A 12,209-nucleotide genomic window follows, 5' to 3' on the forward strand; every position below is an offset into this window, starting at 1 on the left:
TAGTATGACAAAAATAACAGTTTCGCTGAATTTACTTAAGGGAGAGGTCCTAAATTGCCCTCTAATTCTCTTCAGTCTTAGTCAGCATGGATAGCAATTGCAGTCGAAACATATTGATTGCCTCATGTTGCCCATCCTTTAAATAAAATGTATCCTTTCAAAAGTACTTTATTTCAATTCATATCAGTGCATGTTTATATTATAAAAAATGAATAAAGTTTTTTTTTTGATCTATGGAATGTGTTAATTCGGTATAAAATACCATAAGCTATTTTCTCCATGTATTAGATTTTGTATTTGTCTCTTACTTGACAAATTAAGCAATAGAGAGTTCCTAATATGTTTAATGGGTACACAACTTAGCCAGCATATGTTGCTGAATTGTGGCTTGGTTATTTATTTCTTTGCTTGTTTCAAGCATTTGCTCCTAACTGCCAGTTTTGAATATAAAGACAATACATTTTAACAAGCTAATATTGAATACTGTAATAAAAGCAGTTCATAAATCAGAAATGTCTATGCAAAGAAGAAAGTAGGTTTCAGCTTGAAATGTTCAGGTACATAATTAAATAACATTGAAAAATAGACAAATATTGTAATATGGTGATACACCAGACATAATAGCATTGTTGGTTACCATTAAGATGAATGAGTGCTGTCAATTTTCAATGGTATCCAGTGACAGTAGTGGCTTACTTAGAATTGTTTTGTTTTTTTAATTTCTGGCAGAATGTAATTCCTGTGTTTAATTACAGTGAACACTAGGTAGTATATTATTTTGAACTTTTCTTCAATAAAGCTTCTATACAACATGAATTTTTATTTTACATTTTTACTGCATTCTAGAAACTCTGGAAAAAAAATCTTTATACTTTCCATGGCTTATTTTTAAAAAGTACTTGGTTTATATTATTAAGTCAGATAATTGTGGGTAGATAGAGATATTATAAAGCACCTGTTTGCCTTTGAATTTACCTGCAGTCCATTTAGATAGAGTGTAAGTTGAAGGACCTTTCTTGGATGATCAACTTACAGCATTTTTATTCGTTCTAGTCTAACAGAATATGAAGTAAAAATTATATAAAGAAGGTCAGGACCCTGTCTGTCCATTCATTTGTTTGTCTATTGTCAGGAAAATTCTATGAAAACTGGAAAAACTGAACCAAATTTGGTATGGGGAAGAATCCAGCAAAGGATGTATTGAATTTGAAAATGGGCCAGATCAGGTAGGCAGGCAGGAAGGTAGGTCAGAATGCATTCTGTAAGAGTTCTAAACTCATTCTAAAACTTCTACCTGATCCGCAGCAGAGCTGTTTTAAAGGGTCTGGAAGGAATTTCAAAAACCATGTTCTACTTGCTTTTCCTAACATTAAAAAGGTATTCTGTTGTATTGGGACCTCTCCATCTGAAAAATTGATCAAACTTTTTCAGAGAAAAAGAGATTTAGGTTATACAATGCTTTTTGGACCATTGGGAAAAGCAGATTAAAGAGAAAATGTAAAAGGATTCTGCAACATGTCTTAAGATGTCCCAGTACAGGCAGTTCTCATTTAGCAATCACAATGGGGACCGGTAACTCAGTCATTAAGCAAAGTGGTTGCTAAGTGAAACTGCAACTGTACTTATGATCTTACTTCAGCTTTTCTTTGCTTTACAGACTTATGAAGGTTGTAAATGCAAGGATACTCATAAAGTTACTTTTTCATCACTGTCGTTACTGTGAATGGTTGCTAAATGAGGCAGTCACTAAATGAGAACTAGAAGTACTGAAAATCAGTAAATGGACTTGGCTAGTTTTCCAGAGCCAGATTGCTATATGAACTTACAGGAACTAATTTTAAAAAAAGTAGGAGTAATTTAGAGTTCCTAGATTTTTTCTTTCAAGGTTTCAGGTTTGAATAGGCAGACGTGGGAAAGTTTTTTCCTGAATTTGACACATTGAATAATATTGCACTACAGTGTAAACTTTGAGGTTAGTGGAAAAACCTGTTCCCATGCTAAGGCTAAGGGCCTTTGAAAGAATTGCTGTGGAACTCTGTAACAGGTGAGGAAGCAAACAGCCATATCTTTCCTTTTTTCCCAAACTTTCACCATTGCCTTTTTCATCATTATTTTCCAGATAGGTTCTGAGTTATGGGCTGATGGGGAAGACTTTCAAAAATAGTAAACTTTTGTAAGGACAGCAGAAAGAAGTTTTCAAAACCTTTGTATTAATTCAGAAAATCTATTGGCTCCAACTCCCTAAAATAATACAGATTGTTCAAGTTCCCCCCCCCCAAAAAAAAGGTTGTTGATCTTACCATATTGAATAATTTCCAAGGAAGTCCTTTATTCCTGGAAACTAACCAGGCTTTTAGTGAAGGGTTTTAATCATATTATAAAAGTAATCCATTTGCACCCAGGCATCAGATTTTAAATATATTCAACAGTCAGGATCTTAAGGGAATTGGTGCGGTCATGTCATGGAAGTAGGCAGCTTTAAAAAATTCAAGGCTTTCCGAGATTTTCTTTTGTTATCTCATGTACATTAAGTCTATTTTGTTGCTTCATGGACCTTATTTAGAAATCTAAAAAAAAAACTTAACTGATTTTTAGAAATGTGTTGCCAGTTTTCCATAGCACAGTTTGCTTTGGGTATAAAAAGTGGCTTCAGATGTTACATGAAAATCAGCTCATAGATTTCACTGTATGCAGGATCAACAGAGGCAAAAGTATACATACCATTGGTCAACTCTTTTGGTTTAAAAGTTATTGTCTTATACTTTAAAAAAATGGGCCACAAATAAATGTTTTGGAGAAAAAAAGGCATGGTAGTTTTTTTTTTCTTGTAGTGATTTGAGAACTATACTATTTTATGTGTGTGTATGTTTGTATATTAAGGTTTAGAATGAGAGAAAAATGGTGTGTAGGGATTTTAGGCTGAGGGTTTTTTTAAGTTTTAGTTCATATATGTTATGCAAATACTGTGCAGATTGCATCTGACCAAATTCAGATCTCCATTCAGTTTCCATCATTACATTGATCTGAATTTTCTATTTGGACATCTGAATTCATTTTAATCTGAATTAGATTAGTTTTCAGATTAGAAATATATTTGTGAATGTACAAAAAGCATCAAATAAGATTGATTCAAAGTTGTCTAACTCAACAATTAAATCTGAAGTCTCATTTTGATTTGAAAACTTTATTTGGTTTGGAGAGTCAGTAGTGTTGTCTTCGAATCGCCTTCGGACTGAATATTCATGCAGCTCTAACCACTACTTAGAACATTATTAACTTGCCTCAGTTTTTATACATTGTAAAAACTAATTAGGATCACTTGATATAGTAAAGCAGGTGCAGTATTCAGAATTATCCTGTTTATTTTTAAGCAACTTATTGTCTTTATAGATGCTGTATGGAATAGGGCTGTGTAAAGCATTCAAAAGAAATAGCCCACAAAGTGTTGTACTATAAATGCAGCATCTCTCCTCAAAGCATTAAAGATTCCTTATCATTTTAAAGGCTCATACACAGCTTCAGTATGTTTCTGCTTGCATACCCGCGTGGTCATTGGAGGACAGCCTTTGAAGAAGTTGAAGGAGCCTTCCAACAGATACAGCAGCTTTTAATGCTTTGATGACAGGTGCTTCCTCCCCAGCTCCTGTCAACCCAGCAGCTCAAAAACTTATGTGAGTAGATAAATGGGTACTCTCACCCCGGTGGGAGGAAAAATGCTGGCGGAGCTTTGCAAAGGAGACGGGAGCAGTTGCCGGTAACGCGGAAGCCGCACATGCCCAAAAAAGGCGCAAAGCAATGGAAACCCCGCCTCCTGCACTCGCCAGCTGGACTCTGCTCTGGAAGGAGGCAATGGCAAACCACTCCTGAAACACCTTGCCTTGAAAACTGCAGGGACTCGTCCAGGCAGTCGCCGCAGAATCGGTAACGATTGAGTGCAGTTAAAAAATAAATAAATAGATAAATTTTGTGAAATGCCTCTAGAATGCTATGCAGTAGGGAGACATCCAGTTCAAATAAAAATAGATTAAAAAAAAAAAACTATGTTGGACATGGTGCTTTATCTAAGTCTATTTAGAAACACATTTTGTGTGCAAATAGCTTTCCCTGACATAATTCTTTGAGAAGAATGGCCAAGGCTAATGTGCAAAGTTTAGAACCTTAAAAACAGAAGGCTGGACCATATCATGATTCTCTACCAAGAAAACATTTGGAATTCTTTCATGCTGCCTTTGTACTATGAGTCTCTATGTGTGTATGTATTTGTATGTGGGGAGGGGGAGAAGGAGAAGGAGAAGGAGAAGTATCAGAACTTCTGGATTAAAAATGTAAATCACAATTCTTATATTACTTAAGTAAAGAAGAAATGAAAATATTTATTTCCTCAATCTTACAGAAATGCACCTTTTGCTTTCACTACATCATATATTGATTTAGTGAACAGCAGAATACATTTCATTTTTAAAAATCTTCAGCCATAATACCTATAAATGTAATTTGAAATAAAGGTTTTTAAAAATAACTGATATGTTTTGAAAAATGTCTTTAACAAGGAGTTCAAAAATAAAATGTGAATATTTTTATGGCCAGGAAAGCTGTCATAGTTTAAAGTAAGTGGACAGTATGGTTTGTTAATGCCGTTCATTATACTGTGCTGCTTCTTAACTTAAAGATTCTCTTGGGCTTACAGATATTTAAAATCTACATTTTAACTTTCTGCAAAATAAAACTTTACTGGGCCCTGGCTGAATAACTATAATATTACGTTGTGCAAAAAAGTTTTATGTAGAATGAAACTTGGAATGTTAACAACGAACAAAGAAACTAATTGCATTACTGTCTTGCATTTTCTTATGCATACCATCACTATCCATTTACCTGGAACTGCTGTGGTATGTTTGATGTATGTTCAGAATTTGCTATGAATGTAAAAATTCAAATGCTTGAGGCATTCAGCAGCATATAATTAAAATCTCAACTTCTGAAAGGTGTATCTGTGGCCATTCTTGTCTGTGTCTTTTGTCATCATAATAGTGACTTTGCCATTGGCATATTTAATAAACGCTTTGATGTATTTTCTTTAGAGGAAAATACGTTTGAATATAATTAGCTGAATTCCTCAGGAAAGAAATGAGTGCTATGCAAAAAATGTATTAGATTGTTTTTGGTTTGGTTGGTTGGTTGGTTTTGTCACTATTGGCTCAGACACATATTTTTAAGTGGTCCTTGCAACAGTAATATAGTTGTTCTGAAGAAGTGGCTTTATTTGGTCCTTCTTAAGAATTTAAGACTAGCCTTGCTAGATGAGACCAAGGTCCATCTTTTTCACAATGACCAACCAGACACATTTTTCTTCTTAATATATTTTAATTAGACATTTTAAAGAAAATATATAAACAAGGAAGGGGAAAAGGAGTAGTATACAAATGAATAAACAAGGGATTTACAAATATCATAGAGATTATAATTTTACAGTATATCACAACTGTGAATAACTAAATATTTTATATCATTTTAAAAGCTTGTAAATTTGTATTAAGCTATAAACTAAACATGGTCAGCACAGTGTAAGTCATAATATGAAATTGTGAATATTTGCAATAAATATTCACAATTCCATAATTCACAGAATTGTAATTTCTCTCTGGGTATGTGTGTGAGAGAGAGAGAAAGACAAACATACATATACACGAATGTATTGTGTGTGTGTGTAAAGAAATATTAAATTATCACAAGCATAATCTGATATTAGCCTGAGGACACCAAATCTGACATTTGGATAGAATTAAAAAAAAGGGCTTATTGCCCCAACAAGGTATTATTCTCACACTGCATGTGGTGCTTAGAAGTAATCAGTGAGAAAAGTTGACTTCCCCTTTTGCAAGGCAGGAGTGACTTACTTGAATAGTTTTGCCTAGAACATTTCCAAATTCTGAAGTCTTAAAGATAAATATTTTGTTTTGCATAAGAAAGCTGGTTTTACTTGTCTTTCATCAATGACCCTTTACTTTTTAGAATGCCTCTGGAAGATAGAATATAGCCAAATGCAGACCCTTTTTATGTATTGTGGTTTTTATCTTCATATTTCTCAGCTGCTGTAGTGCTGTATTTTTAATAACTTCTTTTTAACAATTGATAGCCAAACTGTATTATTAAAAATTGGTATTCTTGACTCCTGCGGTGTTATACATGTTGCATTCATTTTATTACAAAGGCTTTTATGCTGTTTCAGTCATTTTGATTCCAAGTAGCTCACAAGAAGCAAAATACAAATACTATGGTAGTACAATAATCTTAAAACAAAATAAGAAAAATATCAAAAGCATTATTCCATCATCATCATCATGATTTAGAATTGTATAGATTATGTTCCAGTTAAACTACAGAGTTATTACATTAATCAAAATAGTATCGCTTTGCAAGCCCACCGTGAAAACAAGGTTGTTTACTAGTATGTTATGCAATGTAACAATAGTGTTAAGGGATTTAATCACATGTAAAATTTCCCAAGGTGGTTAAATGGCATGGTTGAGTAGGTTAATAGGCATTTTCTAGAAACTGTTTACAATTTCTATGTTTACATCAAAGCACTGTAATTCAAGCAGTGTAAGATAAGAAATGGCTGTCAGTTCAGTTTGCACTTAGAAGGCTTTTGATTTTTTTATGTCTTTGCTCATATGAGACTGTCTCTGTTAATTTATGGATGAGTTAAGAACCTCTTTAGTAAAGCTTCATATAGGAATTTATATTGTAATTATGTTTATTTAAAATCCCTGGACTTTCTGCTATAGTAATTTGCTATAATGTAGAGGTAACTCTTCTATCATATGAATTTATTTAATATCTTTTGAAGAGAATAGCTTACAAATTCATGCATAGGTGAAGTAGAATATGAGTTTGCCCTTTTTTATCCTTTATGCATTTGCTTCAGGGAAGAGTTTGTCCTCCGCTTCTATACATATTAATTTGATATACAGTGGTACCTTGGGATATGAACGCCTCTACTAACAAACTTTTCGGGTTACAACCAGCTCCAGCTGCCAAAATTTACCTCGATGTGCGAACTCCGCCTCGGGTTACGGCCATTTTTCCGCCCTGACACGTGGTCCCCGGCCATTTTTCCGCCGCGCCGCGAGCGCCCGGCCATTCTCCCGCCACGCCATGCCCGGCTGTTCTCCCGCCGCGCCGTGTGTCGGGTTATGACCAACTCGGGATACGCCCAGAGTCACGGAACGCATTAAGTTTGTATCCTGAGGTACCACTGTACCTCATTCTAGAGGACAGGATATATGTCGAATGATTATAATCACTGACTTAAATTGTGTGTTTGACATAGTAACTTTCAAAAAAATCTGTATTAAAAGGCTTTTACTATTTGTGGATAAAAAAATAATACTTTGAATTGGTGTGAGTTTAAAATCTGGAAACTAAACAAACTGTGCTGTTTTGGGGGGGGAAATGGGGTATAAATTTAATGAACAAACAGCAATAGTACGATAGTTTGTGCCATGTTCTCAGTTACCAAATGATCTATACAGAACTGTCTTAGCATTTTAAAAACTCTTGTAGTTTATTGGTACCATTTATTCATTCTTTCAAATTAGCAGGAAAGAAAGTTCATATATATATATTTGTGATTTATAAAAAGTGTATGATAAAGTAAATAGGCTTAAAGAATGGATTTTTTTTTTAATATGAAGTCGGGGATTTGTTGCTAAATGTAGTAAGAATGGAATATGATGGAAGTAAAAGGTATGCAGATATGGAATGTGTAACAAATGGTTGAACACTGAGCAGGGAGCAAGAGACAAAGATGATAATATCCCCTTATTTGTTTAATAAATTTGTTTTGATATTAGTGGTGTATTAGATGTGAGTTTGTGTACTTACACATACAATTTCATGTTGTTGGCTGAGAACTCAAATGATTTGCTGCAAATCCTAGGTTGCAAACAAACTGAATGACCAATGCGAAAGAAATAAGTTGAGGTGTTTTGAATATATGAGAATGAAGATCAAATCATAATAAAATATAAGAAGGAAGAGTGAATCAGCTGAGAGGAAAGGGAAGACCCAGAAAGATGTTGAATGGACTTGAGATCTTCAGAAAAAATGGCAAATTTAAGAAAGAAAAGACAATTTAGATGTGAAGAACAGAAAAGTAGAAAAGGCTATAGTCAAAGGTATTGATGCAAATGAGGTTTAGTTAGATTTATTTTTCTTTTCTTTTTCACTGACTGCAGTTCCTTTGCTTACTACTGTGACTGTTTTTTTCCTATTTTGTATACATTAACTTACTCTAAAAGGGAATAATGTGACAGGTATTTATGGATATATGTATACAAGAATGTTGACAAATTAAAAAATTAGCTAGATTACTGAAGTTGCCTTTCCACCAAGAAAAATGGAACGTATGGACATATTGTATTTATATTAAATATACAAAATTGGGCCTAATTAAATTTCTCAATTAAAGATTTATTGCCATATGTGTGTGCTGTTCCATTGTGCTGCAAAGTGCAGATACTCGGACATTATGTCCCCCCTCTTACTACTACCAGATGTGAATGGTAATCAAGTATTTTTACAAGTTTCTGGTGTCAAGTTCTCTCACAGTTAGGCAGAGATACAACTTTGATAACTGCTAAACCAAACAATAAAAATGATCAATTTTAGTGGTGAAGGTGTGGGACTGGAGGTGGAAAGCTCAGTTTCTACTTCACATGCAGCCATGGAAGCTTACTGGCAGCATCAGGGCTATCTGGATCTCAGAGGGCAAGCTTTTCCACAGGCCAAGCACAGTGACAGATGGTAAACATTCAACCCCGAAGGCCCTCCAAAACTATTCTGTTTTGACTGACTTCTGGAATACCATCACTCAGGGCCAATCTAGTTTCTGGGGTAGGCTGTTCCAAAAAAATTGGAGCTGACAGAAAAATACATCTTTTTGGTAACAGCTCCCTTTATCTCACAAAAATGATCACTATGAACAGCTTCATACAGAATGGACTGACCAAAGTCGAAAAAGGTGATAATATGAGTTCCCTGGCACTAAATCACATAGGGCTTTGTAAACCAGAATTAGGGCTTTGAATTGCACCCAGAAACCTGTTGGTAACAAACATAGGATCTGCAAAATGGGTGTAATATCAATGAGCACCAATCAATAGACAGGTCACAGCATTTTGAACCAACTCCAGTCCCATGTGCAGTACATTGCAGAAGTCCAAACAAGTAGTAATAAACACATGAGTCATTATAGCTGGTATATTTTTCTTTCTAGTTTATTCTGCTTTCTTCTCAGTTTGTATCTATATTTTCACCAACATCATTACTGTTGGTTTTAGCCACTATCTGATCTGATGAATCTATTCTGAGTTACTACATAGTAAAATCATCATCTTAAACTGTTTATTCAATATAGAAAAAAATAGGATAAATCCTGTGTCACTGAAATGACCTTAAGTAACATAAAACAAAGGAAAAAAACTTCTAAAATACATTACTAGAATACATTGTGTACTTATGTACCATTGTGCAAATAAATACTCCCTGTGAAGATTACCTCAGCAGATAGATTACCAAAGGAATTTTTATTGCTAAAAATATGAGTGATTTTGCAGAACCATCCCAGTGAAGAAAATTCCTACCATCATGCCCAAACCTAAAACAGAGAATGGTCATGCTTTTAGAAGTTAATGGGCACTACAGTCTGAAATATCTTGAGGTTGTCAGGTGGTAGTTCATCATGTACAAGGGTTATTTCAAAGTTCCAGCCCTTGTTAATACTCACATTAGAGAAAAGAGCATTAAATAGCCCTTTACCTTGATTTAAGTTGAAGTGAGTCAGCCAGCAGAGCTGATGTGGCTACCTATTTACCCTCTTCCTTTTTAAAAGTTGTCGTTCAGAACTTTGTATCAATGAGACCCAAGCTATACAAGAATGTACGATGCCTATCAGTTCGTTTATGTTGATTTTTTTCTTATATATGTTTCATTATATAATGTAACCATACGTCTGATTGACTTCTTTCTCTCTCTGGTTTTCAGGGACAGGTACTTTTGGGCGGGTTCATCTGGTGAGAGAGAAAGCTGCTAAATGCTACTTCGCGTTGAAAGTAATGAGCATTCCAGATGTTATTCGGCTAAAACAAGAACAGCATGTACACAATGAAAAATCGGTTTTGAAAGAAGTGAATCATCCATTTCTGATCAGATTGTAAGCTTCATCCTCTGAGTTCGATCACAATCAGTTCTAGCAATCAAAGTCTTTGGGTGACAAATTTTCCATTTTTTCTTTCCATATTCAACAGTAACAGGAAACCTATCTGATTAAAAATAGAATATATACATTATAAACAAGTTGTTTTTATCTGTTTGCTTTTCCAAAAAGGTGTTTACATTGATATATGAGTTTTACAGCATTGCCCAGAATAGACAGTTTGAAACTATCATCCTTCAAAGTACAGTAATTGTTATAGTTGTGTATAATGTATATATTCAAGCATTTTCCATAGATAAATATGTATGTGTGTGTGTGTGTGGAGAGAGAGAGCTGATATTTCTGAAAGTCATTGAATTTTGTTCTTCCACCTTTCTTTTTGGGCATTCAGCTTGTTTTTTTATACATTTTCTCATGCCACAAGTCTTTGATAGTTTTATTCCTAGAAGAGGCCCTCATCCAGCAAAGTTTTGCTGCCAGAAGAGAGAAGTTTGTCTGTGTCTCCTGTGTTAGCTCTGAAACATTTTTTAAAATTCTGAAGTCATCTGAATGGGTACTGTAGAAAAAAAGTAGAATCTGTAAATACCACTTTTTCCTCTTTTACAAGAAGAATGTCCACAGTAGTATTCCACTTGTATACATTTTTGGTGGAAACCAAGGATTATTTATCTCTAGTAGCCATTTGTTAAGTTTGACTCTACCTTATTCCTTTTTTATATAAGGAAGAATGAATACATGAGTGAATGCTCATGTTTTTGATAAGTAAAATTAGTCCCATTTTGAATGTGTTCTCACAAATGTAGCAGTTTTGTGTAAGAGTTGGCAGTAATTTTCATTAGGAGGAAAGAATTTAGAGATTTTTTTTTCTTTTCAGGAAAAAATGGTTACAGCATTCAGTCTGTTTTAATTGTGCTTGCAGAGTTTTGACAGTACACAAACTACAATTCCCTCTGACTGAAACTGCATGAAATCTGTTTTTGTATGTGGCTCAGTCCTTTTTTTTTATATATATATATATCTTGTGGTAATGGGTGGAGTAATGCACACTACCGGAAATGTCAGCATTTCACAAGTTAAACTAGATGGAAGCAGACAGGGTGTAAGTACATATTGCAAAAGTAATTTCAACATAACAAGATTGTATCCTGATAAGATGAAATTGACAAAGTGAACAAAGGATAGCAAGTTCAGTTAAAAAATTCATTTCTTGTCTACCAGTAAAGATTCTGATAAATAAATATGTAAAAAAAAGCTGGGAGAATTAATTTATATGCAGGCAATATTTCTGAATGCTCCTGAACCAATTTTGTTGCAAATTATTCAAGTATTGGTCAATTCATTCTTAAGGAATGAGTAGAGAGAAGAAATAGAACAGGAGTGCACTGGGATAATAAATTGATTGGACTGTCTCCAGTGGTGGTTTTGTGCTAATGCAGGATCTGGCAAGCTGTGGCCATTTAGGTCTTGTCATCTACGGAGATTGACAGTGTTGACTCAAGTCTGACAGAAACTTGGATCTAAAAACTTCTAAAAAAACTGGAGCTACCAACCCTGTCTACTCTACTAATACAAGCATGTTTTTCTACAGCTTTAGGCAAAAAGAACCTTATATTCTTTAACTTGGTTCATTTTCTTAAATGGTAATCCTTTAAAGATTGAAACAAAAAGGAATAATGCAATATTCATACAACACAAGCTATATACAAATGTCTTTGAGCAAAAACAGCCGCAAATATCTGCCACTGTTGTTGTTTTCCTTTTCTAATAAGATCTATTAATAAGATCTTTTTTAATAAGATCTATCCAAGGATGGCTTTGTACTAACAAAAACTATGGAACATATTTAGATTGAGCTAAGCCCAGATCTCAAGATAGTATGGAATATTCTGAACAACTTTTCATAGCAGACAGTGGACAAAACTGAGATTTGGGTTTCTGTGAAGTCCTAGTCTACTTAGAGTTATGGCATGCTACAAAAGGTGGTTGTTGG

The 12,209-nt window shown here is 34.3% G+C and overlaps 1 protein-coding gene across 1 annotated transcript in view; it reads left to right on the top strand.

Moving 5' to 3' along the window:
- The window catches only part of PRKX (protein kinase cAMP-dependent X-linked catalytic subunit), a 53,334-nt gene that overhangs the window by 15,332 nt on the left and 25,793 nt on the right, over positions 1-12,209 (top strand). The window contains exon 2 of the mRNA XM_007437220.4: positions 10,048-10,216. Coding sequence (XP_007437282.1) covers positions 10,048-10,216 — 169 coding nt within the window. The remainder of the gene's footprint in view (positions 1-10,047; positions 10,217-12,209) is intronic.

Source organism: Python bivittatus, unplaced genomic scaffold (genome assembly GCF_059951505.1).
Source record: "Python bivittatus isolate LINGU-HERP-01145 unplaced genomic scaffold, Pbiv_v1 ctg000350_np1212, whole genome shotgun sequence".
In the NCBI taxonomy this organism is placed as follows: Eukaryota; Metazoa; Chordata; class Lepidosauria; order Squamata; family Pythonidae; genus Python; species Python bivittatus.